We start from the raw sequence: 27223 nt of genomic DNA, 5'->3' as shown, positions 1-27223 counted from the left end.
TTAGATATTAACTTGCTTTGGAACCAAAATATGCCAATTAATATTTTTTTCATCTTTTGGGTTTTAAGAAATTTGTTGTAACTTGTTATGATTTTGACTAAAAATAATGGCATGCTAATTTTTTTTACTAATAAACCAACCGTAGACATACCTCAATTTTGGCTCTGGCAAATACTCACAAAAGCTACGGTGCACTTGTGAGCTTGTCGACAACAGCGTACGTACCCTGACGCTGCGGTGTGTTGGGGGGGGGGGGGGGGACTCGCGCGCGGCGTGGCCGGGGTTCCTTTGTTGAGTAATGGCCTATTCGCGGATCGCCTGATCTGTTTTTCCTATTTCCAATTTCAGAAAGAGGTGTTGAGAGATTGTAGATTGGATCTCGTCTCTCATCCCAAACCACAACAGCAAGCACACGAGAGACAGGTATGTAGATTGAAGATGTTCTCATTAGTCATCAATAGAGTACAATAGGGTTTTATTTATAGACTTGGACTCTTCGGGGGCACCTTCGGTATTAAGCTCATTAACCCTAATCAGAGTCTCTTAACACTCCCCCTTGGGCGTATACCGCGATCAACACATGCCTCATCAAAAACTCCTTCGAAAAACCCAGTGGGAAAAAAGAATGGAGAAAAGAGTACATTGTTGCTGCAAGTTGTATTGCACTTGTTGCCTCGTTAAAAACCTTACGTGAGAAACTTCAGGAAAACTCACCAAGGAAAAAAGAGTACAACACTTTCTTCAAGACATTTGCAATCTTTCGTATTGTCTTATATGTTTCTTCAAGAACCTGAGCAAGAAATCACTATTAAGGACATGCTCCCCCTGAATATTACAAATCTGTCCCATTAATGCAACACTTTCTACTAGAAGTGCATAGAAATGCATAGAGACTTAGTGAATGAACTTCACATTATTACAAAGAGCATATCAAAGTTCTTTACCTCAATATGCTTATGGGATTGGTGATGTAACGATATAAGGGTACCAAAACGAGTAAGTCCAATCTTTTAGTGGTGTCAATCTGCTGGATCTATATGTTTAGTGATAGAACACGTAGTATACACTCCCCCTGATGACAACATCTATAGTTTTGTTTGCAGACAAACATCCTTCGGAGATGCATACAGATAAGGATAGTACAATTGTACCAAATCCTCAACAATCAGTCTTCGAGACATTTATCTCATCCTTCTTCTGGAACAATGAGAATAAATAATATGGGAGCTATATATTTTACCACAATCACACATCACAATATATATAATTATGCAATACAAGCTGTTTATCCTTATAGGATTTTGAGGGGTAATATAGTTGCAATATCATGCATCTTCTGGGTGTGATTCATCAAGCATCAAGCTCTTATATCATTGCAACAGTTTGATGGTTTAACAACAACCAATTATCCATCGAGGACCAACCAAGAATCCTTCAAGGATCTCTAATAATTAGTTGCATACTACATCTTAGCATAATTTAGTCCGACATTCTGACAAGTGGGGATATAACTGCCAGTAACAACGAATATACCTTCAAGGTATTAGAGGATACCGCCATTCCAAATCTTCTGGTGGAAGATGCACTACAGGAATAATACGAGTGTCTATATATACTTCCAGTATAACTCGTGAAATACATAAGTGCTCATATGGCGCACTTCTGGTCTTTAGGTTCCTCATTTCAATCTATCGGGTTCTATATGGGTCATATATCCCTTCATGGGGATTATTTAACTATTGGTACATTCGGACTATAATAAATATTTAGTTTCTTCGAGAAAATTCCTTCTAGGAAATTCTCTCTTCGGGAGAGATAGTCTTTCTTCAAGAAAAACAACTTTCTTCAAGAAAGTGATGTTGGTCTGAGATTTACATGTATTTTTCTTATTTGTAACTTCAGGTCATTCTGGGACCTCTTCACAGATTTTCTGAATTCTACAACTGCATATTTCAATACATGCCATTTACCAGATACAATATACAATGGAACATCATATATTCAACACATACGTGGGATTGGTCTCATTCCAGACCTTTTTTGAACCATAGTATTTCACCACCTTGTTAGTAATGACCCATAAGTATCCGAACTCCAGGTTCGAGACTTTCATTTAGCGATTTTGGTTCAACCTCAATTGCATATTCCAATTTTGACCCGATATGAGAGCTTCAAGCACTCTGCCATGGACTTTGTTCCGGATCCGGGTTCTCTCTTAGAGAATCACTAACAATTATAGAGGCATAGTGTGTCGACATATTTCTTTCCCACTTTAATATTTAGATCTTCATCATTTCCCAAAATGATAGATCCGTTATTGTTCAATAGTCTTGGCACCATAATTTGTGCGCACTTAATGCCAGGACGAACCTCTTCGTGAGGTACCTTCAGGGTGAAGTCTCTTCAGGAGTACAAGAGGAGGATTCTTCATAAATATATGCTTAGATCATGGTTGATGGATCTTTTATTCGCAGGCGTCCCCGCATAATTAGATTAAACCAAGTCATATGTGGATATGATATTAAATCCCGGGTATATCCACATCTACTTCAGGTAGAAACATTTACTAATGCAAACAAACCAATAAATTTCTCCTCAAGAATAACAAATTTCTGGCAAGACTCCACTTATACCAAGTAGGAGTATTAATGAAACTACATGTTTATTTTGGCTTTGTGCATTTTAATACAGATTCATCAAGAAATATCAAGGCATTATACAAAGACACGGGAATTTATCTCCCCTAATGCCGAGATAATTTCTTCATAGCATACTAAAAGTAATTCCCTTATTATGAGCACAAGATTGAATGAACTTCAGATCCATCACATATCCCCAGCTTCGAGTAGTGGTCCATAAATGTATGCTATGGTGGTGATATATTTTTGGGAAATTTATGCACTTTAATACGAGGGAGGTTTCAATTATATGCAGTGAGCTTAGACTTTAACAATGCAGTGGCATGAATACTGCATGTCTTCCTTCTAACAAAGCATATCCTCAACATCTAGTTGGGATCCACAACTGCTGGTGGGTTACTCATTGCAAGTCTGCAATTTAATATGCTACCAAATATGCATATTTCTAGAAAACTACATATATGTATAAATGTAGTACAACACACGCTTTTAGCCAAAATATTCTTCAGGGGCTAATATCACAAATCGCCATTGAAGCCAGTAGCCGATTTCAGATCAACATGCATGTAGGCCTTCGAGTCATATGCTTACGGAGGCAATCAATAGTGACATTACGTATTCTGGCGCATTGAGCAGTGTGTGCACTAGTATGGTAGCATGATACACAGCATCAAGCTATGGCTGCCAAGCAGAAATATTGAATGCAGAGTTAGTTTATAGTCTAGCTCATTTCTATTTTTGCCCAATATGAACCCAATTACTCATACCGTGTTGAAAACTGGGTCATGAATCTTTATGATTATCGCAACATGTTCGTGTATAATCTTTATGACAAGAGAGTATTAAAACCACACTTACTACTAGTGTCTATTAGGCATAGCCAAAGAGAGATACATAGTACCTCAATAGATAATCTTCAGGAGTAAACCGTAATATATGAACATAGGCGGGAGTACATATTTGTGTGGCAATAGTACAGCTAGGCATGAGGCCAACTGTCAACATGGTAATTCCGGGCAAGCATCTCCATGTGCAAGCCTCAATGTATCAGTTGTATGGGGCCAACATATATAAACTCCTTGATAACATTAGTGATGGTACACCTATCAATAGGATAGGGTTCCCCTTAGATCATACACCAATTGTTCTATGCAAAGCACTATGTTAATCAATTCATTGTTCTGCATGAAGAGAAGCTTTGAAATAGAGCAGGAAAGACCAATTTTATTATTATCTGGGAAGTATAGTCTAATGCAAAGTTTCGGACTAAGCAAAAGAAGACAATTGCTTGGCAAAAGCGTAAATAACCAATATCTTTCTGGGATAAACTCTAAAGAGGTAGTACAGCTCTCATATGGTGTTTGCCATCTAAGACTGGTAGTAATCGAGGAGATTTCAACAGTCCTCTAGAGGATCCTCAGGACCCTTTCTTAATTACAAACCCAATCATTAATTGGTTTCATCACTAGTAATATTTTGGTCGAGATCCATAAATGGCCATTCAGAGCCTAGATCAATTACTATGACCAAGAATTGCGTCAACCACTAAAAAAGCTTCTAGCTCTGCTATGATGTGGGATTCATATTCATCTTCCTACTTTCAACTTCTGGTAGTAGGCAGCTAGTTCTCAGTTAGGAGATAAGAGTGTGAAAAATGCAGGTCTACTGGCCAGAATATCCACACCTTAAACCTTACACACGTCCTTCATGGACTTAACCTTTACCACGTGGCTTATTCATATATTCGACAACACATTCAGTAAATTTTCCTCTATTATGCCTTGTCTTTTCAGCGACCACAGGGGCACAATTTGTTCTGAATTGTGATGTGCGCTTCAGGAGCAACAATAGTCAAAAAAGGACAAGCTGTGTGATGCTTCATCGCGAAGGTGCACTGCTCCATGCTTGTTCAGCAGCAAAAGGAGAGAATATGCTGACTTCGGGTCGTGCAAATAAGCCTATAGTTGATTGTTTGGCAGTAATGCTTTGGGCAAGGTGGTATAATATTTGCCATTCAGGGCGGTCACAAAAAAATCCCGATATGTGATGTCTGATGGGCCAAAGAAATTTCATGCATTAGTGTTACTTCTGATTTTTACTTCGAGTAAATAAACCTAAAGCATGAAGGAGAGCGCAACGAGCAAAAAAAGAGATGGTCTTATTTATAACCATAGATATTTATTATTTTTCCAGAGTTTTCCGAGCATCTGTATAATTTTCTAATGTTTCTATGGTCTTTGGGCAATACTTTGGGATTATTAAACCCTTAGAAAATCATACCACACACAAACATGCAAGGAAAATAAATAACCCTATAAAAAGAAGCTTCCACGGGGAACCTAAGACTAGATTATAACATTTTTGGAAGCACACGCATCTAGAAATTCAGTTCCTAGATTATATCGTGAAAGTTGCATTAATTATGCTAAAAGCATAAAAATCATTAAAAAAGGAGGTGTTATGTGGTGCTACAGGAACCATTCACAAAAGAAACCTTCAGGGTAATATGTGAAAGACATAACAGAACAATAAAAAGATGCATAAAACCCTGGTCTTTAATAAGGGGTAGAATGGATAGATAGCTAATGGGCTGCACAATTTAAAGCCTGCCTCGGCGCGAAGACGTCGTGTAGGCCCTAACAACGCATGTAGTTGATGGAGTCAACCTGAAAGGGGATCGGTTCGGCCCTCTCGTGAAGTCGCTCCGACCCGTTCCAGAGCCCATGGGCCGAAGCGGTTCACCCCTAAACAAAAGAGGGGCGTTAGGGTTGTGATGCCAATTGACCAAAATCGACCCTGGGGTCGACCCAGCGCCGCCGCTCCCTCCGTCCTCCCGGCGCGACTCCGACGCGGCCAAGAAGGAGGCTCCCAAGCCAAGTCCGCAGCCGCCAAGACCATCGCGGCCAAGCCGGCCAAGGCCGCCGCGAAGCCGAAGAAGAGCGCGGCCACAGCCAAGCCGAAGAAGACCGCGGCCGCCGCCGCCGGGACCTAGCGCAAGGCGCCGGAGAAGAAGGTCATGGTGAAGCCGAAGAAGCCAACTCCGACTACTGCACCGGCCACGGGATCCGCTTCTTCACGAGCGTCGACGCGCTCTGCGAGGAGCAGCCGGACGTGCTGCTCATCTGCAGCTCCATCCTGTCCACGGAGGCCGTCGTCCGCGCCATCCCCTTCCACAAGCTCCGCCCCGACACCATCGTCGCCGATGTGCTCTCCGTCAAGCAGTTCCCTCGCAACCTCCTCCTCGAGGTATAATAATGATCAACGGTTGCAGAGCTGGATTAAGTAAGCGCTCTAATTTGTAGTAGTACTGCATTATTAGTTACACAAACAAACAATTAGACTTTCCAAATTTCAATACCTGAACAAACAATGAACTAATTACAGCATTATTAGTTACACTTTCCAAATTTCAACACCTACCCAACCAATGCAGAACTCAGATCGAAATCAAACTGTTGTGGACTCAGCTAATCTTCTGAACTAGTACACTCTTCAATTAAAAGATACACGCCTTGAATTGGACCGAATTTAGTTTTCTAGGACGTTGATGACAATATGTTTTACATTGTGACACAGATGATATAAAAGTTATATGCTTAATTCTACTGAAAACTGCTTCAGGAATATTGTTGCAATGAGATCAGTCTCTTATACAAATTGTTTTGCTATGAGCTTGTACCTGATCGATTATCTTCTTGATGCAAAGACAGTACTTTTACAAGAAGAGCCCCTCGCGCCTCTTGTAGCTAGCTGCTTGGTCTCGAATCTCAAGAGCTACCTTCGTCGCCATTGGTATTGCCTTCGGACCAAGTAGCCCCGAGTCCATCACCTCGCCGCCACAAGGAGAATTCCCAAAGCTTGGATCCCACCCCTCTCTCATCGCATGGTGATCCATGGTGAGATATCTGCAGAAACCTTTCCTTCAGATGCTAAATGTCTTTTTCCAATAGCAATTTCTTGATGTTTGGTTGCACAGAAAAATGAACAGAAAATGGCCCAAAGTAGGATATCCAGTGGCAGATAAACGAAAGAAAGTAGTCAAAGCAAATAGCATGTTAAGAGTTCTTGACATTATGAGTCACTCTTAGTTGCTGCATATAAAGTAACATTTCTGTTGGTTGCATTACTGAAGTGCTCAACTTCCTTAGGTTAACATTTTTAGTTCTTTATTGCACTAACAAAAAAAACTTTTTCTACCTCAAGCTTCTCCGGACTACCATTCAATCGTGAGAGTCCTGATCTCGCAACAGCATACCGTGGGGGGTCCCCGGAGCCTGTCACTTCACCTACAACATCTGTTGGTGAGTATGAGCTATTTATTTATATACGAGCTGCTGGCTATAGCATATGAATCCAATTAGTGGATTTAGGACGAGTATTGCACACGCTAAACAAAGATTAACTAGCTGGAGCTGTATTTTATTTTGAACCAATGCTAGAGCTATGTGATAGCATTGCCCATTTTGCAATAGGTTTCAACGAAGATATTGATATGTGTGATATTGAGGTTGACAATAGTCTTCACCAATCTGAGGGCACTGATCCATCTGTTAGAGCAGCAATAGAAAGGGCAACTAAAAAATTCAGATCCCAATGTTGGAAAGAATTTGAACCAGTACTCGAAGATGGGGTAGTTGTGCAAGGAAGGTGCAAACATTGTGATACTCTGATGGCTGCCAAACGAGGTGCAGGGACAAGTTCTCTTCTGACCCATTTGAAAAGATGTAAAAAAACGGACTAGAAATCTTAGGATTGTGCAAGACTTGAGCTCCACATTAAGATCTCCATGTGGTAGTCGTTTGAAGGATTGGAGCTATGACCCAGATGTATCACGAAAAGAGCTTATGCGAATGATATCCTTACATGGGTTTCCATTTCTCGTTACAGAATATGATGGATTTAGAAGCTTTGTGTCAAGTCTAAACCCACTATTCAAGGTCCCATGCAGAACTACAGCCAAAAATGAATGCATGAAAGTCTTTCATGAGAAAAAAGCTGCACTTAAAGAGACATTGCAAAATGAAAACTGTAGGTTCTCTCTCACTACAGATATGTGGACAAGCAATCAGACATTAGGTTACATTGTTGTATGAGAAAAAAGCTGCACTTAAAGAGACATTGCAAAATGAAAACTGTAGGTTCTCTCTCACTACAAATCCATGTATGAAGGTGAAAGCAATGTCTAGAGATTTTTTTTCTATTTTATTGCTTGCTTGTTTAGGCTTTGGACAAATATGATGCAAAGCTCGTTTTATTTGTTGGCTGCTTTGTTGGCACATGAGAGATCAGCACTTAGCAGCAGCTAGTCTGCAATGTGTAGACGATGGGCGATACATGTGGAGATTAGCACTCAGCAGCAGCTAGCCCTGCAACATGTGACGATGGGCGATACGTGCAGCTGAATGTTTAATTATTTGTTGGGCGATACATGTAGCAGTGCGAATGGGGTCGGCCCCTGGCTACCCGTGGGTCTGGCGGGGCAGCCATTTCGAGGGAGCGGTTCGACCCCAGAACCTGCTCTACCACAGGAGGATCGGCGGGTTGCATTTAGGGGCGCTCCGCTCCGGCCCCCTTGCAGATTGATTGACTACTGTCGGATCCAGTGCATGCCGCCGCGCGCTCTCGATCCGATCGCGCAGTTGCTTTGTTTATCCTCCGGCCTGCTAGAGAAATGGCTACTTGATGGTTGGGACGAGGGTTGGTACACCGCTGGGAAGGAGAAGACGACGACGGTGGATGAGTGGATGACGATGGCCGGAGAGAGGAGGGGCGGTGCGTGAGGAAACTTGCCACTCCTACACGGCCGCCTCTGTATTTTGGTCAAATACGTTTCCTCCGTTGGATTATGGATAGTAGCGTCTACGTACGTGTCCTATACTACAGCATGTATTTGCCCAGACAGGCAGGTCGCAGGCAAGGCCAGAATAATCAGCAGCTAGATCGATCAGTCTCGCTCTCACGATCCGTGGATGTTCAGCATAGCCGTAGAACTGCCGCAAGCTTGCATGCCTACATCACGCCCCGGTTCACCGGGGTTGTTCAATGGACAACCTACCTTACACGCATGGGCAAAAAAGTCGTATTTTTAGAAGCCACCGTGTAGCGACTTTATTGACAATCAAAGAGCAGTTACGTCGTCTACGATTGTCAATAATAAAATTGGATAGTAGGTTATTATATAGAAGTGTTCACCATGTTAATAACCTAGATATTTTTTTCTTACAATGAAATATTTTCTTCCTTTTCTTCTCAATCATCAAAACATTTGTTTCCTGACAGAATAATATTTTTTTGTTCCAAAATGAAACGCTTGTTTTTTTCATGATGAAAACGTGATGTTCTACCTCGGGACTCCATAGAACAACTTTTTCCCGAGCCAATCCGGACACCCGTTCACCGAATCTCATCGTGAGCGTGTGACTGCACCGCACCGAGTCTAATCTACAACCACAAGCACGGCTCACGATACCCAGCCACACCCACGCTGAGCTAGGTGCTACTAGAAATAAACCGGTGTGATCTCATCAACCGAATGTCTTCTTTTTGAAATGAACTGGCAGGAGAGCTGCCCACTATATTAAAAAGAAAGGTGCTTGACAGGCAAGTACAAAAGAGAAAGCACAAAACAAAGCTCAAAGCTTATATTGTCACAAAAAGGAGATCGGCCGGCTTCAAAGAAAAGAACAGAAACAAAACCCAGCAAGAAGAAATGAAAAGAACAGAGTTTGGACTAAGCCAAGAGTGCCGTCAAGCGCTTGGCGCCCGCCGCCATCCAGCAGTTCGCTTGGTCTTTAATCTTGGAGATCAGCAATCAACCGAATGTCTTCGTTGATGTCCTTTCGTAACACCCCTTTGTCAAGTCTATGTATGCAGACTCCTCATATCAAGAAAAGATTCATTATATTCCACGCTCTCAATATGCCTCTCGTTTACATTCGATCCCTGCGGGCTACTTTAAACACGTTATCAGCCACGTCCGCTTTATACCAAGTTCGGCCAGTATCAAGAAAAAGGACGGTAAGCAAGAGGAGTTTTTGTTCCTCCACTTACCCATCAGCATTTGTTCTTGCCACTGAGAAGAAGAGAACCAAACATTCTCCACCAACGGGAGTGCTGCATCAACTCCAGTTAAGGTATGTACATGCCGAATCGCTCACCATCTTTCTGATGCGAATTGTTGGCGCCCGTCCTTCATTTTCCCGCCGTTGAACTCGCGGCCAGAGGGCCCGCGCTTCTTGCTGACGGACGCCGGCGCTCGGGACGGTCGTCGAGCAGCGCCACCGACGCCGGCGACCCATCGCCCGCCTGCCGTGGAGTTCCGCCTCTGGTCATCCGCACTGCGGATTCCGCCGGTGTAGCGGCTGGCCTCTGGCCGGCGCGCACCTCGACGCTGCGTACGTGGTGGTGGTGGGGGGTGCTCGGCCTTGTGCGTGGAACTCGCGCGCGGCGTGGCACGGTGGGGTTCCTTTCGCCCCCGCGGCGTGCGCATGGCGAGACGACGACGACGACGCCGCGACGGCGGCGAGTGCTTGTTCACCAACGCCTCGTAGTCGTTGTCGTGTCGTCGCTGCTGTCCTCAGCCCTGACGCGGGGGGAGTTGAGTGTCGGATCGAGCGTTTGTCGCCGCTCTCGATCGCAGCGTTAGTTGTTTTTTGCTTATCCTCCGGCTAGAGAAATGCATGGTTGGTGGTTGGGACGACGAGGGTTGCATTGGTACACTGGCAAGACGACGACGACGACGACGGTGGATGACGATGGCCGGAGAGGGGGAGGAGCGGTGTAGATTAACTCGGCCATCTACAGATTTACCACTCAAATACAAGGCCTTGTTTTCCTCAAAAAATACAAGGCCTTGTATAGTTGTATTTGCCTATTTGGCCAGACAGGCAGGCCGCAGGTCGTGCACGATCCGCGGCGGTTGCGTACTAGTACGTACTGCTAGCTAGTCCTGTTGCATGCAGGTTCACGGGGGAAGTGGGATTATTGGCTACAGCTATCAACCTGGAGTCCTCGAATATGGTCCTGTTTTTGGAAGCTAATAGCTAATGATTATAGCTAGCTAAATCTAGCTGTTGTGAATCCAAATAGGACAGCTAATTGAGCAACTAAAGATCTCCTAGCAGCTAATTGAAACAGTGTTATCTCATTTAGCTGCTTAAACCCAGAGTCAAAAGACTTTACTACCCCCAACAGCGAGCTGAACAAGTCCTAGCTCAAAAACATAAGGGTAGTGTGGTCTATTCACATTAACAATTAACAATTAGTTGATGGATCCACACAGACCTAGCTAACGACAAGTCAGCTAATCTTTAGCTAGCTAAAAGAGACTATTATGGAGGATCCAAACATGGCTATATACTGTATATACGCGGCACGGGCAAAAGTAGTATTATTTTAGAAGCCATCGTGGCGACTTTATTGACTTTATGTCGCCTACGACTCGACTGTCAATAATTTCGGTAGATTATTATAGAAGAAGTGTTTTAGATGCACACACCATGTTATTAATACCAAGATACTTTTTCTTACTACGGAATATTTTCTTCTTTTTCTTCTCACACTCTGTTCGGCTCAGTATTGTTGGCTGGCTGGCTGGTGGTGCTGGTTTGGTGTGAGAAAAAAATAATATTGGCTGGTTGCAGCCCAACAGAGCGTCAATCATCAAAACATTTGGTTCCAAAGAGAGCAATATTCCCCATGATGAAACGATTGTTTCAATCACGATGAGACATGCTTGTTCTACCCCAGTAGTACTCCGTACAACACTTTTTACCCTAGCCAGACCGGACCACCCTCCCACTGAATCTCATCGTGATCAGCGTGCGACCGAACCTACAAACCACAAGCGCATGGCCCGCGCCCCGCGGCACCCAGCCACAGCCACCCCGAGCCAGGCACAGTTGCGCACGCGTCCCACGCCGTCGCCGTCGTCCTCGTCGTGTGCTCCGACCCAAGGGACAAAAGGTTTTTGGCCGTAGCAGCAGTGGTGACTGGCGAGCCATGGCGTACGGAGGTCAAGTCTGCCAGTGCCACGAGCTCACTTTGCCCGTCTGCCTGCAACGACTGCTCGTGACACACTGACACGGCCGGCCGGCCAGCCGGCCAGTCGCACGTAGGCTCCGGCCCGGCCGGCTTGGACTGGACCCGTAGCCAGCCGAACCTAACATTTATGCCGGGGAAGCACGTGCCCGGGCGCTGCCAGCTGCAGAACGCGCGGCGAGGGCATGACTGGGCGGACGGGGAGGGGAAGCGACGCGGGGCACGGCACGTCGGCGTCGCGTCGCATTGGCCGCCGCGCGCGCGAGTGAACAAGCGACGAGGCCTACCGGGCCCCGGCCCTGCCCCTCCACCACCACCAGCCGCGAGCGGCGACGTGAGCAGTGACAGTGCCAGCAGGAGACCACCGTACCCGCGCGCGGCCGGCGTCACGTCGCCTCCGGGAATAGCCAGCCGGGCACAAGCACATGCGCTCCTCCTCCTCCTCTCCCCACTCTGTAATAAAGCAGCGGGCTGGGCGGCCGATCCCCACTCCAGCGAGCCGGGCCGGACCATGCTGCGAGCGAGACGGTGAGGGAGAGGAGTAGAGGCACAAGCTCGAACACCTCGAGGGCGAGCCCGGCGGCGAGGCAGCGTTTGAGAAGATCACGCGGGGGGACGCGTCCCCCGCGAGGACGATACGATCATCGTCGCCGACGTGATCGCGTTCACGGGAGCAGGCAAGTTTAGCTAATACGCCGCGCTCGTTCAGTCTCTCCCCTTCCTTGCGTTCCCAGGGCGAGGGGTGTGCCAGCCGGCGACGCGATCCGCCGCGCGCGCTTCCTCCCTTTCGACTACGTACCGCTTGCAGTTGCGGTGTGCCTTGACGGGATCCCGCCGGCGGCGTACCACCTGCACAGGTCGTACGCTGCTCCGGCCGTCCGGCGGCGCTGGCTGCTGGATGCTTCGTCAGTCCGAGGAAAGAGATTGATCGGCTGATTAGATTGCATGTCGCAAAGGTTATTGGTGCGATGCGATTTCTGTGCATGCCAGCTTGTTCGTACGCGGACCCAAGACATCTATCACTAATGGTTCTGAAGAACGGTTTGGCTTGATTTGGATCGAATTCTACGAGGTTCGTAGGGGGCGAAAAAAGAAGAGCTTTATTGGGGATCGTGCTTGGTTGATAGGGGAGGTAAATGCCCACGGGTTCGGTACTTCGGTTCTTGATTTATCACTTCAAAAAACAAAAAGTTCAGGATTTGAGAAGGTCTTCTTCTTCTTTTTTTTTCCTCCCCCTTTGATCCGATCGTTGATCGGTGGCTGCTTGATATGCATCGTCTACGAGCGGCGGCCCGGGGGGCTCCCGGTGAGGAAGGGGGAGGGATATCGATCGATGCCATAGTCAGTTACCATCGTCGTGCTGCTGCGTCTCGGGGTTTTGGGTTTGGGGTTTTCCTCCGTGTCAGGTGTTCGCTCATTCTTTTTTTTGTCTTCGATTCAGAGTTTCCGGTTGGGATCTGTCAGGGCCGCGGAGGGCGGCGAGGCGGTACCCCGTTTGGTCGTCCTTTTTTCTTTGCTAGGCAGATCGATCATCACTGATGCATGGTGCATGTATTTCTCTTTTTTTCTCTTTCTTTCTTTTTCTTGTTGCTGTGATAATGGCTTGCGAAGAACACTGCGGTCGTGAGTTCAGTACACTGAAATTCATCCCCGTTTACTGCGAATCTCTCGCACGCGTCTCTCATGTCTTGTGTGCCGCAAAGCTAGTTGCCTCACATGAATTTCAGATCTTTTTATCTGTTCTTTCTCCTAACTGCACTCCTGTTCATCGTGATCGCAGCAGGGGCCTGAAGTATTGGGTGCATCGCACATGGGTCCCCGAACGAGTTAGTACTCTTCTCTCCTTTCTCTTCTTCTTGCATAATTATTGCAGTACATGATCATTGTGCTGGTAGCTGTTAAGAAGTTAGAACCTCTGCAAGACAGCGATGTCATACTGATTCTTTAAAATGATTATTCTGAGGGGGTTTCTTTGAAATTGTTTGTCAGGTTCTTGGATGGTGGACTTGTGCGGCAGCCCAATATGCTCCAAGCAGGCTGGAGACTCCTGCGCGTGGAGGGAACTATTCGACGCCTCCACTTGCATGAATCATATTCTGGCCTTTGGCATTGCTGCTCTGGTCGCCATCGTGCTTGGAATCCAGCTACTTGTTAGAATTCCAAAGAGCAGAGCATCTGAGAGGCAGCTTGTTGCCCACGGTCCGCTGCAGTTGGCTGGTGTGGTGTTCAATGGCTGCTTGGGTCTGGTTTATCTTGGCCTTGGATTGTGGATGCTGGGGATGAACTTCAGTCAGGATGCCGCAGTTTACCTGCCACATTGGTGGTTGGTGGCCTTGTCTCAGGGATTCAGTTTGATACTTGTCAGCATCGCTTTCAGCATCAAAAGGCAGTTCCTTGGAGCCACATCTGTTCGGATTTGGTCAGTTCTGCTTACCATATATGCTGCATTTATTTGCTGCTCCTCGGTTGTTAACATGGTTGCAGAAAAGGCTGTCACCATGAAGGGTTGTTTAGACGTTCTATTGCTACCAGGCGCATTGGTACTCCTTGTCTATGGAATTTGGCATATCAGCAGGGAAGATGGTAATGGAAGAATTGGAAGTGCTTTATATAAGCCCCTGAATGCAGAGGCAGTTGATGGTACAGATGATTCTGGGACTCATGTAACACCATTTGCTAAAGCTGGATTTTTTAGTGTTATGACATTTTGGTGGTTAAATCCTTTGATGAAGATGGGTTACGAGAAGCCCCTTGAGGAGGAAGACATGCCACTTTTAGGTGCTTCAGATCGAGCATATAATCAGTATGTAATGTTTCTGGAGAAGCTGAACAAGAAGAAGCAGTTGCAGCCACATGGCACTCTGTCAGTCTTCTGGACAATCATTTCTTGTCACAGAAGTGGGATCATTGTCTCAGGTTTGTTTGCATTGCTTAAGGTGCTCACAATATCTTCAGGCCCATTGCTTCTGAAAGCATTCATCAATGTTTCACTTGGTAAAGGGTCCTTTAAATATGAAGGCTATGTGCTGGCTGCTACATTGTTCGTTTGCAAATGTTGCGAATCTTTGTCACAACGGCAGTGGTATTTCCGTACTCGAAGGTTAGGACTTCAAGTGAGATCATTCCTATCAGCTGCTATCTATAAGAAACAACAGAAGCTATCAAACAAAGCGAAAATGAAGCATTCTTCTGGAGAGATCATGAACTATGTCACCGTCGACGCCTACCGGATTGGGGAATTCCCATACTGGTTCCATCAGACATGGTCAACAAGCGTCCAACTTTGCATTGCTCTAGCAATTCTGTATAATGCAGTTGGTCTTGCTATGATTGCATCACTTGCTGTCATCATCATCACTGTACTTGTCAATGCTCCACTGGCCAAGCTGCAACACAAATTTCAGAGTAGACTTATGGAAGCACAAGACGTGAGACTGAAGGCAATGACAGAGTCCTTAATTCATATGAAGGTATTGAAACTTTATGCATGGGAAGCTCATTTCAAGAAGGTCATTGAAGGATTAAGAGAGGTTGAATACAAGTGGCTGTCAGCATTCCAGCTTAGGAGAGCATACAACAGTTTCCTGTTCTGGTCATCACCAGTCTTGGTTTCGGCTGCAACATTCCTGGCGTGCTATCTGTTGAACATTCCTCTTGATGCTAGCAACGTCTTCACTTTTGTAGCAACTCTCCGCCTTGTTCAAGATCCAATTAGGCAGATACCTGATGTTATTGGGGTTGTGATACAAGCTAAAGTTGCTTTCACCAGGATAATAAAGTTTCTTGATGCACCTGAGCTGAATGGAGAAGTTAGGAAGAAATACTGTGTGGGCACCGAGTTTCCAATAGTGATGAACTCCTGCAGTTTCTCATGGGATGAGAACCCATCAAAACCAATTCTAAAGAATATAAATTTGGTAGTCAAAGCTGGAGAGAAGGTTGCAATCTGTGGCGAGGTAGGATCAGGAAAATCAACACTTTTGGCTGCAGTTCTTGGAGAGGTCCCAAAAACTGAAGGCACGGTATGCTTTTTCTGTTACCTTCATATTTTTATGAAATAGAAAATGCTAGATGTTTTCGAATTTTATGATATAGTCTTCTTCCTTCAAGAAAATGACACTTTCATTGAGTTCCTTTTTATCATAGTGCAATTTATTTATATGCTTTACCACTCAATTGCAAGCACAACATTTCCATATAACTGACAACTGAGCAATAAACATTTTTCTTGATAATAGTGCCAACAAATGTTACCTTATCAGAGTACACTTCAGAACCTCAGTTGCTAATTATTTTGCACAGTAACATCATAAGTTTGGCACAGTTGTTACAATTATTTTTGCTCAACGATAGTGCTAGCATATGTTATTTTTTTCCTTTTCCTAGCAACTTAAACTCAAACTGGTTAATTGTTGCCACATATTTCAGATTCAAGTTTGTGGAAAAATTGCATATGTTTCTCAGAATGCATGGATCCAAACAGGAACTGTGCAAGACAATATTCTCTTTGGGTCTTCAATGAACAAGCAAAGATACCAAGAAACGCTTGAGAGGTGCTCTTTAGTAAAGGACCTTGAAATGTTGCCATATGGAGACCTTACTCAAATTGGGGAGAGAGGGGTAAATCTCAGTGGTGGCCAGAAGCAGCGTGTTCAACTTGCTCGTGCGTTATACCAAAATGCAGACATCTATCTTCTTGATGACCCTTTCAGTGCTGTTGATGCCCATACAGCAACAAGTCTTTTTAATGTAAGGACCACCGAATAATTTTGAATTCAATATACTATTTGACTGTAGACTATTTTAAAGTGCTGGCCCTTTTTATAGGAATATGTCATGGGAGCTCTATCAGACAAGACTGTTCTTCTGGTGACGCATCAAGTCGATTTTCTCCCTGTGTTTGATTCCATTCTGGTATGCTTTCACATAATTACTTTGCGTGTGGATACGGATTTTTGCAGGAAGCAAGTTTTCATAACTAAGATGAATTTATTGGTTCAACTTTCTCGCTAGTAACTAAATGATAATAGAAATATCAGCATTAAGCATGATGTGATGAATTTCAGGACCAATAAACACTTAGAGAATAAAAAGTATGCCAAGATGTTCATCCCTCCACGAGGCCATGATTTATGTTTATTTATCAACTGCTTCTGTTTGTTGATATAACATCTAAAACTAGTGTTCCTTTTTGGCAGTTAATGTCAGATGGTGAAATCATTAGATCTGCACCTTATCAAGATCTATTGGCATACTGTCAAGAATTTCAAAACCTTGTAAATGCCCACAAAGATACTATTGGTGGCTCAGATCTTAACGAAGTACCCACCAACAGAGCAAACGAAATTTCAATCAAGGAGACAAATGATACTCATGGAAGCAGATATAGAGAAATTGTGAAGCCATCACCAGCTGATCAACTGATCAAGACAGAAGAAAGGGAAATCGGTGATACAGGTCTCAAGCCTTATATCCTTTACCTGTGTCAGAGTAAAGGCTACCTATATGCCTCTATTTGTGTTATTTCCCACATGATTTTCATAGCTGGGCAAATATCACAAAACTCGTGGATGGCAGCTAATGTCCAGAGTACTGATGTTAGTACACTGAAGTTGATTTCTGTTTACATCACTATCGGAATTTGTACGATGTTCTTCTTGCTATCTAGATCGATAGCGATGGTTTTTCTTGGGGTTCGGACATCAAGGTCTTTGTTTTCCCAGTTACTCAACTCATTATTTCGCGCACCGATGTCCTTTTTTGATTCCACCCCTTTAGGAAGGGTACTGAGTAGGGTAAGAATCCAGAAATGAATTGGAAAGACAAAAGTTCTATTTACATTTGGGAATTTTCTATTCATTGATTATCAACTTGATATTTTTCCATGCAGGTTACTTCAGATTTGAGTATTGTTGACCTTGATGTTCCATTTGCCTTCATGTTTAGCATTAGTGCCAGCTTAAATGCATATAGCAATCTGGGGGTACTGGCTGTTGTTACCTGGCAAGTTCTGTTCATCGCAGTGCCAATGATAGTTTTGGCAATCAGGCTGCAGGTAAATGTGTGATTTGTTTCATTCATATACCATTTATCAATTAGTGCGATTTGCTGCTATTTTCGTCCAAGGGGTGAACGGTCTACTATTTTTTTGAACAACAAACAGTCTACTATTCACAATTGCAATTGACTGAAATATCTTGGTTTTGATCATGCAGAGCTACTATTTAGCTTCAGCTAAGGAATTGATGAGGATCAATGGTACTACCAAATCTGCTCTGGCTAATCACTTGGGCGAATCGGTTGCAGGGGCTATAACTATAAGGGCCTTTGAGGAAGAGGATCGTTTCTTTGAGAAAAATTTGGAGCTTGTAGACAAGAATGCTGGTCCATACTTCTATAACTTTGCAGCAACTGAATGGCTGATTCAACGTCTGGAGACAATGAGTGCTGCAGTTCTTTCCTTTTCTGCCTTTGTCATGGCTCTTCTTCCTCCCGGAACTTTTAGCCCTGGTGAGCAAACTATAACAGCAAGCCTAACCTTTCTTCTTGCATCTGATCTGCAACAAATTGTTAGATGCGCTGCAATTTTTTTTCTTGTGTGTGAAAAAAAAAACAGCAAGCCAAGCTTTTTCATTCTTAGATTTGATCAGCAACGAACTGTTAGATGCATTTGTTTTCTTTGATAAGTCTCGATAGCTTTCTGGAAGCAAGCCATGAATATCAAGATCTTTCTATCTGTACTTGATAATGATGAATCATGAGTAACATTAAGTTTTTTTGCAAGCCTGTCAGGCAAGACATGTTTAGTGAATAATGTAGAACATTTCTCAACTACCATTTCTGCTTATTGATAAGAAGCATGATGGAGCCTGTCCCCCGCGCAAAAAATAAAAAATGAAATTCTTTTTTTCCCTCTTCCGACTGGATTTGTCTCATTAACATTTGGGCCTAAGTACAAAATTCCAAAGCCGGGATTATGCACAAATTGGCAAATACAAAACTGTAGGCACTTGTATTATCTATGTACCTGTGCAATATTTCCACTAGAAATACTAATTATTCCAATTTGTACCTGTGCAGGCTTTGTAGGAATGGCATTGTCGTATGGCCTGTCCTTAAATATGTCCTTTGTTTTCTCCATCCAAAATCAGTGCCAGCTTGCAAATCAAATCATCTCTGTGGAAAGGGTGAACCAGTACATGGATATACCAAGTGAAGCGGCAGAGACTATCGAAGAAAATCGGCCATCACCAGACTGGCCCCAAGCTGGCAGGGTGGAGCTTAGAGATTTGAAGGTAACAGAAAGATAAATATTTATATGTATGGTTCCAGAAAATTAACATAAATTATTTTCATTCGACAGATTAGGTATAGGCAAGATGCTCCTCTTGTCTTGCATGGAATCACTTGCACATTTGAAGGTGGGGATAAGATTGGCATAGTTGGACGAACAGGAAGTGGCAAGACAACTTTAATTGGCGCATTGTTTCGTCTAGTTGAGCCAGCTGGAGGCAAAATAATAATAGACTCTGTAGATATCACAACAATAGGGTTACATGATCTGCGTTCTCGTTTGGGCATCATTCCACAAGACCCAACACTTTTTCACGGTACCATAAGATATAATCTAGATCCACTTGGGAAGTTCTCGGACCAGCAAATATGGGAGGTAACATGTTATTTTCTTGCCTGTTTGTATTTTTTCCTATCAGCATACTAGCTGTTCAGATAAGTTACCGTGATAAAGAATTACTTTGATGGAACCATATGTAATGTTGAAATTGTGAGGTCACTTCCTCTATTGTTGCCCTAGAAAATTTAGTTCGGTTACTGTGAGATACTAATGGTCAACAATCCCAAAATTTCAAAAAATACTATCGAAATGGGGTGAATAAACTGAATTTGTGGATGGCATCTTCTGATGACATCTGTACATCTTCAAACTTCAAAAGGGATCACTAAAGTGGTTAGTTGCTACTCTGATACAGGTTCTCGACAAATGTCAGCTGCTTGAGGCTGTCCAGGAGAAGGAACATGGATTGGATTCAATTGGTAGGAGACCTTGTTTCCTCTGTAATTCTGTACTTCAGTTTCCTGAGTTCTTAACAAATTGTGCAATGGTGTCTGCTCCATTATCAAACTGAAAATGGGTCTCTTTATTCGATTTATACAAGTATTTAGAACCAGACTAGGGGTGAAATTACATATGCCACAAAAAATGCGAACCTTTTGCTTTATAATCTGCTTTGAACTTCCTTTGTAAGAGCATCTCCAAGAGCCTTTGTAAAATCTACACTCTAAATCATCATTTAGAGAGTCACTTGAGTAAAAATCGTTTTTTATATCCTTATACTTTCCAACAACTTTTCAATATTTCGTAGGTAGTCTAGAGAGCCATTCTCATTCTCCATCTTTGGCTAGAGAGAAATCCGGAATAGAGAATGTTTATATTTAGATATCCAATTGAAGAAGTTGTTGGAGAGCATTTTTCACGAAAATCTCTATTTATGTAAACTATGAAAGATATGAAGAGTCTCTTGGAGATGCTCTAAGGCATGCAGAGAACAGCCGTTTCCTTTTCTGTTTTTTTTTTGTGGGGGTGTGTGGGGGGGGAGTAGAACAGGCAATTGGTTGTATTGATTATTGATGAGTTAGAACTTAGAAGTGGTATAAAGAACTTCTGGTTAAATGACAATATATTTGGCAAAGTTTTTAGGGATGGTGTCTTTTTTTTTTTACCTTGGCCAGCATTATAGTGCAATTATCTTTGATGCTGTACTAACCGACATCTTGCTGTATAGTTGTCGAAGATGGGTCGAACTGGAGCATGGGTCAAAGGCAGCTCTTTTGTTTGGGACGTGCTCTTTTGAGAAGATGCCGCATCTTAGTTCTCGATGAGGCCACAGCTTCTATAGACAATGCAACTGATGCTATACTTCAGAAAACAATCAGGACAGAATTCAAAGATTGCACTGTTATCACGGTCGCACATCGTATACCAACTGTTATGGACTGCTCCATGGTACTTGCAATGAGTGACGGTATGTTTTCTTCTCAACAATTTAGTAGAAATACAATGATCCCATTGTAGTAATTGTGTATCCAACCAGGACAGCTCAAAGTCTAGAGTATGGCTGAAACCAAATAAATTGTTGGTATAAGTAAAAAAAAAAGACTTCCCTCTTCACTAATTTAGCCTTTTCTGCATCAATTCCCTACTAAGTTTGTTGTGATTCATCATTCATCCAACAACAACAACAACATAGCCTTTTTTCCCAAGCAAGTTGGGGTAGGCTAGAGATGAAACCCGAAAGAAATAAGTTCAAGGTTCAGGCACATTGATAGCTAGTCTCCAAGCGCTCCTATCCAAAGCTATCTCTTTAGAGATATTCCAATCCTTAAGGTCTCTCTTAACCAACTCATCCCACGTCAGTTTAGGTCTACCTCTACCCCTCTTTACATTATCGACCCGCTCAAGAACCCCATTACGCACCGGCGCCTCAGGAGGCCTTCGTTGGACATGTCCAAACCATCTCAGCCGATGCTGAGTAAGTTTCTCCTCAATTGGTGCCACCCTGACCCTATCCCGAATAACTTCGTTCCGGACTCTATCCCTCCTTGTGTGCCCGCAAAACCACCGCAACATCCGCATCTCTGCTACACTCAATTGCTGCACATGTCGCCTTTTTGTAGGCCAACATTCAGCACCGTATAACATCGCCGGACAAATTGCTGTCCTATAGAATTTGCCTTTCAGCTTTTGTGGCACCCTCTTGTCACAAAGGATGCCAGAAGCTTGCCGTCATTTCAACCAGCCAGCTGATGATTCATCATTCATCCAACAGCTCAAAACTAAAATATCTTTTTTATTTTTTTTCTAGAAGCAACAGATGGACCTTTTGCTTTCCTTCTCCATGTTTTTGGATTATGAAACAGTCTTTTTCAGGACAGTAATGCAGCATATATATTTACTTAATTGTTCATACTAATGAGTTCAATTTGCTTTCAGGGAAAGTAGTGGAGTATGACAAACCCATGAAGCTCATGGAAACTGAAGGATCTCTCTTCCGTGAGCTTGTCAAAGAATACTGGTCATACACATCAAACGGAAATATTTAAAGTTATGGATTATGCATGTTTACTCCCTGCAGTATCTAGAAAGAGGCACAGGAATTTGTGCCTGAAGTTTTGAGCAGCGTGCGCAGCTTGTGTCAGAGGTCGTCGCTTGGTTCAAAACAAAATGAAACCTGAGCTAATAGTAAGCTTTTAAAGGCTGATGGGGAGGCACTTGTTCAAGTCTGCAGCTATGGCTTTTGATCTTTGCAGGCTGGGATTACTTGAGCTGATGAGAAGGGGGGTGTGGATGCTTCAGCCCTCCTCCGTAGAGAGGGGGGATACTTCTGTATCTTCAATGTCCAATAAATCACTGTGTATATAATTTTTATTGCAACCAAGGCTTCTCAGCTCCGCTGTGTTCAGTTTTTTGCCTTTAGTAACTGGAGCCATATGATGCATGATATTTCTGTTGCGGTAATTATTTTCTTGATTAAGTATGCATCCTTGTTCAGAAGAGCTTTATGCAAGTGAGAACTATCTTTTTTTTTAAAATAACAACCAGTGAGAACTATCTTGGTCTAAAAATAAATAACATGACAGAATGACTGAAGTATTGCGGTGTACCGAAGAATCTCTTACTCCAAAATCCCTATTTCAATCAGAATGGAAGTTGCCAAGTTGGGATGAAGTACATTGTGCTATACAAGTATCTCACGCTGTAGTGCTGCTGAAAAACACACCTAAACACGAAGCAGAACGTTACAAGATCTTGCACGATCACGAGCTCAGGTACGCCTACCGCCACGACGGGCTCTCCACCATCTCCGGCCGCGTCCTCATCACCTTCGCGGACGGCATCGTGCTCCCACGCACCGTCATCCTCCCCAGCTCCTCCCCGGCCATTGCCCGCCGCTCCATCTCCTCCCTCCGGCGCCTCCTGCTCCAGCTCACCGCGCCGGCCACGGCGAGCCCCAAGACGCTGGCTCCCAGCACGCCGCCGGCGCCGACGCCCACCGTCCACGCCCACCACCTCGCCCTCACCATCGAGGCCGAGGCTGCCGGCGGCGGCGTCTCAGGCACCCGCACCGCAATGCCGAAGTGGCCCGTGCCGGTCACCGCGCACGCCGGGCCCGACGCCACGGCGTGCGTGGCGGCGACCTCCCCGCTGGCCGCGAACATCACACACCGCGCGGTGCTGGCGTTGAACTCCTTCGCCGCCGCCGCCGCTGTAGACAGGTTCTTGAACTCGACGCGCACCGGCGCGCCGAGCGCCCGGAGCGAGACCCGGGCGTCGTGGCCCGCCGACGCGTCGTACGCGAGGATGCCGACCACGGGCGCGGCCAGCGCGTACCCGCGCGGCGCGGCGAAGAGCGCCGCTCCGGCCGTGGCGCCACCGTCGCCGGCGAAGCGCTCGAAGACGATGGCGACGCGGCGCGCGAACGGGGCCGGGACGACGCGCGGCGGGATGGCGAACGCGACCCCGGACGAGCCGGCGGCGGCGCTGGCGCCGTCGGCCCAGAGCGCGTTGCTGCGCACGCGCAGCGCCGAGGCCTGGACGCCCGCGCCGGAGAGGTTCGCCGGGAGGGGCACGTCCACGAGCTGTCCCGCGCCGCGGAGCAGCTGGAACGCGCGGTCCCGGACGGCGGCCTCGACGGCCGAGATGTTCGCGGCGCGGCTCTGGGCAGCGCAGGGACGCAAGAAGAACGCAGTGACGACGACGACGTGCACAATCACCGACGGCAACAAGGACGCCCTGGCCATCGACGCCCCCCAGCGCGCCTCGTCTTCCTCGACGGCTAGCTCCGCGGCGGCGTGTGACGACGGCGGCGGCAGGAAGCCGCCATCCCGACGGCGAGGAATCGAGTGGTGGTGGTTGGAGAGGAGAGGAGGTGGCGGCCAAGCCGGGCAGAGGAGGGAATTGAGCTTGCTTTTTTTAGGAGGCCATGGGTGTCAATGGCCCTGGACGATTTGTGTCAGCGCACGCAGCCCGGTTTGGTTTCATCAGAGCTCCCCATGCTCACTGAGGAACAAGGAGCACGAGAGCTGGTGCTTGGCCTCACCAGATACAGAGGCGGACGCGTTGATCAAACTAGCTTCTCCCTCCGGCAACTGACGCGAACAAGTGGCCAAACCGGCCGCCGATTCCGGTAGCAGGCGACACAACCCCGTTGTCTTCAGCTAGTACAGGGAGCCTATTTTTTTTTCTTTCTTCTTTTTCTGTTCCATTGAGGAGTAGCTGATGCTCCTCCAACTTTGCGATCATTTATTTATTTCAAAAATAAAAAATTTGCGATCATTTGCAGCAGCCTAGCAGAGCAGGTGCAGCAGGCAGTAGCATAATGATTGGGAGGCGGCAGCTTTGTTATGTGAGATGACGGACATGGACCATGGTAAAATTGATTGGCATTTGCTGGGCGGCGCTCCGTTGACGATGGGGTGCCAGTGGAAGCAGGTTGGCTGCTCGATGCCAATGCCTTGAGCCTGCGCGTTCCCTGCAAACACTTGTGCCTGTTTGTGTTTGGCCGCAGCCTACACAGTACACAGCACGCACCCTGCAAAGGGTGGCATGCTCATACAGCCATCAAGCTCTCGAGACAAAGAACAGAAGAGCAGAGGGTTTAGGGTAATGCGTTTTATCTGCAGAGCCACACTTTCTGTTCTGGCAACCTCAAGTGAAAAGGCCACCCATTCACCCAAAGATGACTGAAGTGAGAGAAAAAAAAAGACCAGTGCACTAGACTGCATGTTTAATTATATGCGGAAAGGATGACTGAAGTGAAAAAGGAATTATTCAGCGCATAATTGTCAAAGTGCTCATATCAGATTTCCAATTACATGATATCCAAATCCAAAGGTAACACTGCACTAATGAACATGCAGAACACTCCTGCGCTAGATTTAGTGTTGAATTAGATACATTGCCGCATCAACCCAGCCACGCTCATTACCAAGCAGAGCCACTGGATATGCTACTTTGGATGCACTTAGCTTCAACCAACTGCTAGTCCTGAACTCTTAGGTGCATTCAGTTCGAGGAAATGTGCAGCACAACCAGCAATACAAGGCAGAGAATGGTACATTCTCTGCTCCTGTAAATTATCTACAGTGTTTCTCACATGATTTTGCTAATAAAGGAGCCCTGGCACTTCAGACATCAGGTTCTGTCAGTAGACTTATGTCAAAAGATCTTTTGTCAGGAACAAATGCACATTCACATCAGTCATGTGCTAGTGATTGAAGGAGATTTTCGTTACTTTCATTGTTCCATGAGTTCTTCAAGCTGGCTCGTAAAGACCTAGCATGTGCCCATCGATGCATCGTAAGGCTGCAACCTGCGAGGAAACAAATAGGAATTCCAAGGAAATATAATGCCATAAGATGTTTCCAAGGAAATACAAAAAAATATGGGAATTATGGGCATATAGGCATGATACCTTTCCATGGATCTCATATTTGATCGGTCCATCCAACTCAGCTCCCAATGCCATTAGCTTTGTAACTGTACTGTTAATGTCTGGTACAGTGAATGATAGCATTGAAGAATATACTCTCTGTGACGCAATATTACTGCAAATATGTATGACACATTAGACACATTTACAGTTTCATACACTAGTCAATTCTAAAGAACATGGATTTTGCAATTGGAAATTTCTCTTTCTTAACATATAAGTGGCCCATACTCCATATGAACAAGATGTTTGCCTATTTATATCCATATGATGACAAAACTTTAAGTCCCCAAGAAAAACTGGTAAGCTTCAAGTCAAGGAGGAAAAATAATTCAATAATTAATCATTAGTTTTCATACACTACCCGTGTACCATAACTGTTCTTGGTCTAGCAAGACTGCAAGAAGCACTACAAAAATATTTTAAAGTAATTGTTCCCCAAATAATAGATTGAAGTATATTTTGGGATGTTGGGTGATCATCCAGCTTGGTCATTGTTTTCCCCAGAATTGGCAACCTCACAGATCCAACACTCCTTCCATAGAGTTTAGAGCTAGGGTTGCAAAGTATGTGCAACATGTAGTGGACTCAGGCGCACATCCTATGGTCAGCTAAGTGTTTAATCAAGCACATCAGCAGAAAGATCCCTTTAATCCAAAAGGCTCAACCTGTGAAGCCCAATAGTAACCTGTAAAGTGCAAATCATTGCCCAGAGATGAAGGGTCCATTGACATTCCAGCACTCCTGCACACTGAAAGGAGACCAACTTACCACTTTTTCAAAGGGGGGCAAGCGTGCAAGAGAACAATCACTTAGTGCTCACTCCATCTAACCTGCCAAGAGTGCTCACTCCATCAAACCTGCCAAGCTACTCATCTAAGCGGCAAGAGGCCTATGACAGATAAGGTGGAAAAGAAGGAATTTTGAATCTCAGTTCGTATGCACAGGATAAGAAATGAGTCCCAGAACGAAATTTCCACAGCCAGTCCAGAAGAAATTGACAGCATTTCTCCTTACCCACTAGCCCTAGCATCTCGTAGGGTGCATTCTCAGATGCCATCACCAACGTTTACAGCATCCGACCAAAGCCCGGGTGCTCCACATACGCATTTCATCGAACACATGAAACTCAGAGCATGTAGCACCACCGTGGCGGAATGCCTCTCGATCGGGCCCCCTCAGCCGCATTCCGTCAACTAACTCCCAATACCGAACTGTTAAGAACAACAGAACACGACCAGAAGAGCGCGGAGCGGCAATCGAACCTGTCGTTGGTGTGCATGAGCGCGAGCTTGAGCGGCCCCGACTGCAGCTCGGCCCAGCGGAGCGTGCAGACGTTTACGCTGAAGTCGAGCCCCTCCGCGTAGAACCGCGCCGCCCGCGGCACGTCCCTGTGCAGCTGCAGCACCCACCGGAGCGTCGCCGTCGCGGCCCCCGCCGCCATCCGCGGCCGCCTCCCTCTCCGCTTGCCGACGAGACGACGACGCACGCCACCACTCCCAGATCTATTATTTGTGGATCTATTATTCTACTGCTAAATGATGGAAATCTAACAATAATAGATCCACAAATATGCACTTATGCTATGCATCTGAAAATTTTCCAGTGGAATACACATGAAAAGAGTAGGCTATCACAAAATTTTCAGGATTTTTAGACAAACAGAACAACAGATACAAAATAAACTAGATTAAACACAATTTAAAATTTTAGCAGGGGCAAAATTGACATTTCTCATGCATGAGTATTTTTTCTCAGTAGATCTTGATATTTAGTTTGCATTTTTTTGATTTTTCTATAATTTTTAATTGAATTTAGAAGTTCACTGTTCTGAAAACAAAAAAGAAAATAATTTTTTGCCTGGCCTACCGCCCCGCCAGTTGGCGGTAGGTACCCTACCGCCCGGCAGGGAGGCGGCAGGCTCCCCCAGAGGCCAAAATGCGATTAAAAATAAATTTTATTTACATTCAGGTCCCTACTGCCCCGCCAGTTGGCGGCAGATACCCTGCCGCCCCGCAGACAGGCGGTAGGGGTACA

At 45.1% G+C, this 27223-nt stretch overlaps 3 protein-coding genes and 1 long non-coding RNA gene across 5 annotated transcripts; 2 read left to right on the top strand and 2 right to left on the bottom strand.

Moving 5' to 3' along the window:
• The first annotated feature begins 6422 nt into the window (after window positions 1-6422).
• LOC120705007 lies at window positions 6423-7263 on the top strand. Its single transcript, XR_005687748.1, has 3 exons — window positions 6423-6535; window positions 6843-6940; window positions 7112-7263. It is a non-coding gene; the product is annotated as an uncharacterized LOC120705007 (long non-coding RNA).
• Window positions 7264-12083: 4820 nt separating this feature from the next.
• On the top strand, window positions 12084-22248 carry LOC120702683 (ABC transporter C family member 10-like). 2 transcript variants are annotated; one of them, XM_039986575.1, is made up of 13 exons: window positions 12084-12355; window positions 13462-13504; window positions 13668-15700; window positions 16107-16427; window positions 16506-16592; window positions 16877-17473; window positions 17569-17733; window positions 17894-18188; window positions 18759-18973; window positions 19042-19347; window positions 19667-19730; window positions 20480-20719; window positions 21688-22248. In XM_039986575.1, exons 2-13 carry the CDS (start codon window positions 13489-13491, stop codon window positions 21795-21797), a joined length of 4449 nt encoding a protein of 1482 aa, XP_039842509.1. In that variant the 5' UTR covers window positions 12084-12355; window positions 13462-13488; the 3' UTR covers window positions 21798-22248. The 2 variants fall into 2 exon arrangements, with proteins under 2 accessions (XP_039842509.1, XP_039842510.1); XM_039986576.1 differs by having other exon boundaries at window positions 12147-12355; window positions 13459-13504.
• A 92-nt stretch (window positions 22249-22340) lies between these two features.
• Window positions 22341-23977, bottom strand: LOC120702685. Its single transcript, XM_039986585.1, has one exon. It carries the CDS (start codon window positions 23493-23495, stop codon window positions 22530-22532), a length of 966 nt encoding a protein of 321 aa, XP_039842519.1. The 5' UTR covers window positions 23496-23977; the 3' UTR covers window positions 22341-22529.
• Window positions 23978-24505: 528 nt separating this feature from the next.
• LOC120704969 lies at window positions 24506-26924 on the bottom strand. The gene is made up of 4 exons (XM_039989519.1): window positions 26916-26924; window positions 26452-26714; window positions 25169-25301; window positions 24506-25066 (listed from the first exon to the last, which is right to left on the bottom strand). The coding sequence occupies exons 1-4, from the start codon at window positions 26922-26924 to the stop codon at window positions 25010-25012; spliced, it is 462 nt and encodes a 153-aa protein (XP_039845453.1). The 3' UTR covers window positions 24506-25009.
• Between the last annotated feature and the right edge of the window lie 299 nt (window positions 26925-27223).

Source organism: Panicum virgatum, chromosome 4K (assembly GCF_016808335.1).
Source record: "Panicum virgatum strain AP13 chromosome 4K, P.virgatum_v5, whole genome shotgun sequence".
Taxonomy (NCBI): domain Eukaryota; kingdom Viridiplantae; phylum Streptophyta; class Magnoliopsida; order Poales; family Poaceae; genus Panicum; species Panicum virgatum.
Note: the sequence above shows the minus strand (reverse complement) of the source record. Positions and strands in the feature narration are given on the sequence as shown.

What these genes read in the sequence shown, in the direction of transcription:
- LOC120702683 (XM_039986575.1), top strand. An exon ending in TCCCAAAAACTGAAGGCACG is followed by an intron (nt 15,701 to 16,106) that starts GTATGCTTTTTC and finishes CACATATTTCAG; the next exon opens with ATTCAAGTTTGTGGAAAAAT. An exon ending in CAGCAACAAGTCTTTTTAAT is followed by an intron (nt 16,428 to 16,505) that starts GTAAGGACCACC and finishes CCCTTTTTATAG; the next exon opens with GAATATGTCATGGGAGCTCT.
- LOC120702685 (XM_039986585.1), bottom strand. Translation starts at nt 23,495, where the DNA reads ATGGCCAGGGCGTCCTTGTTGCCGTCGGTGATTGTGCACGTCGTCGTC.
- LOC120704969 (XM_039989519.1), bottom strand. An exon ending in CTCATGCACACCAACGACAG is followed by an intron (nt 25,302 to 26,451) that starts GTTCGATTGCCG and finishes ACATATTTGCAG; the next exon opens with TAATATTGCGTCACAGAGAG. An exon ending in AATATGAGATCCATGGAAAG is followed by an intron (nt 25,067 to 25,168) that starts GTATCATGCCTA and finishes GTTTCCTCGCAG; the next exon opens with GTTGCAGCCTTACGATGCAT.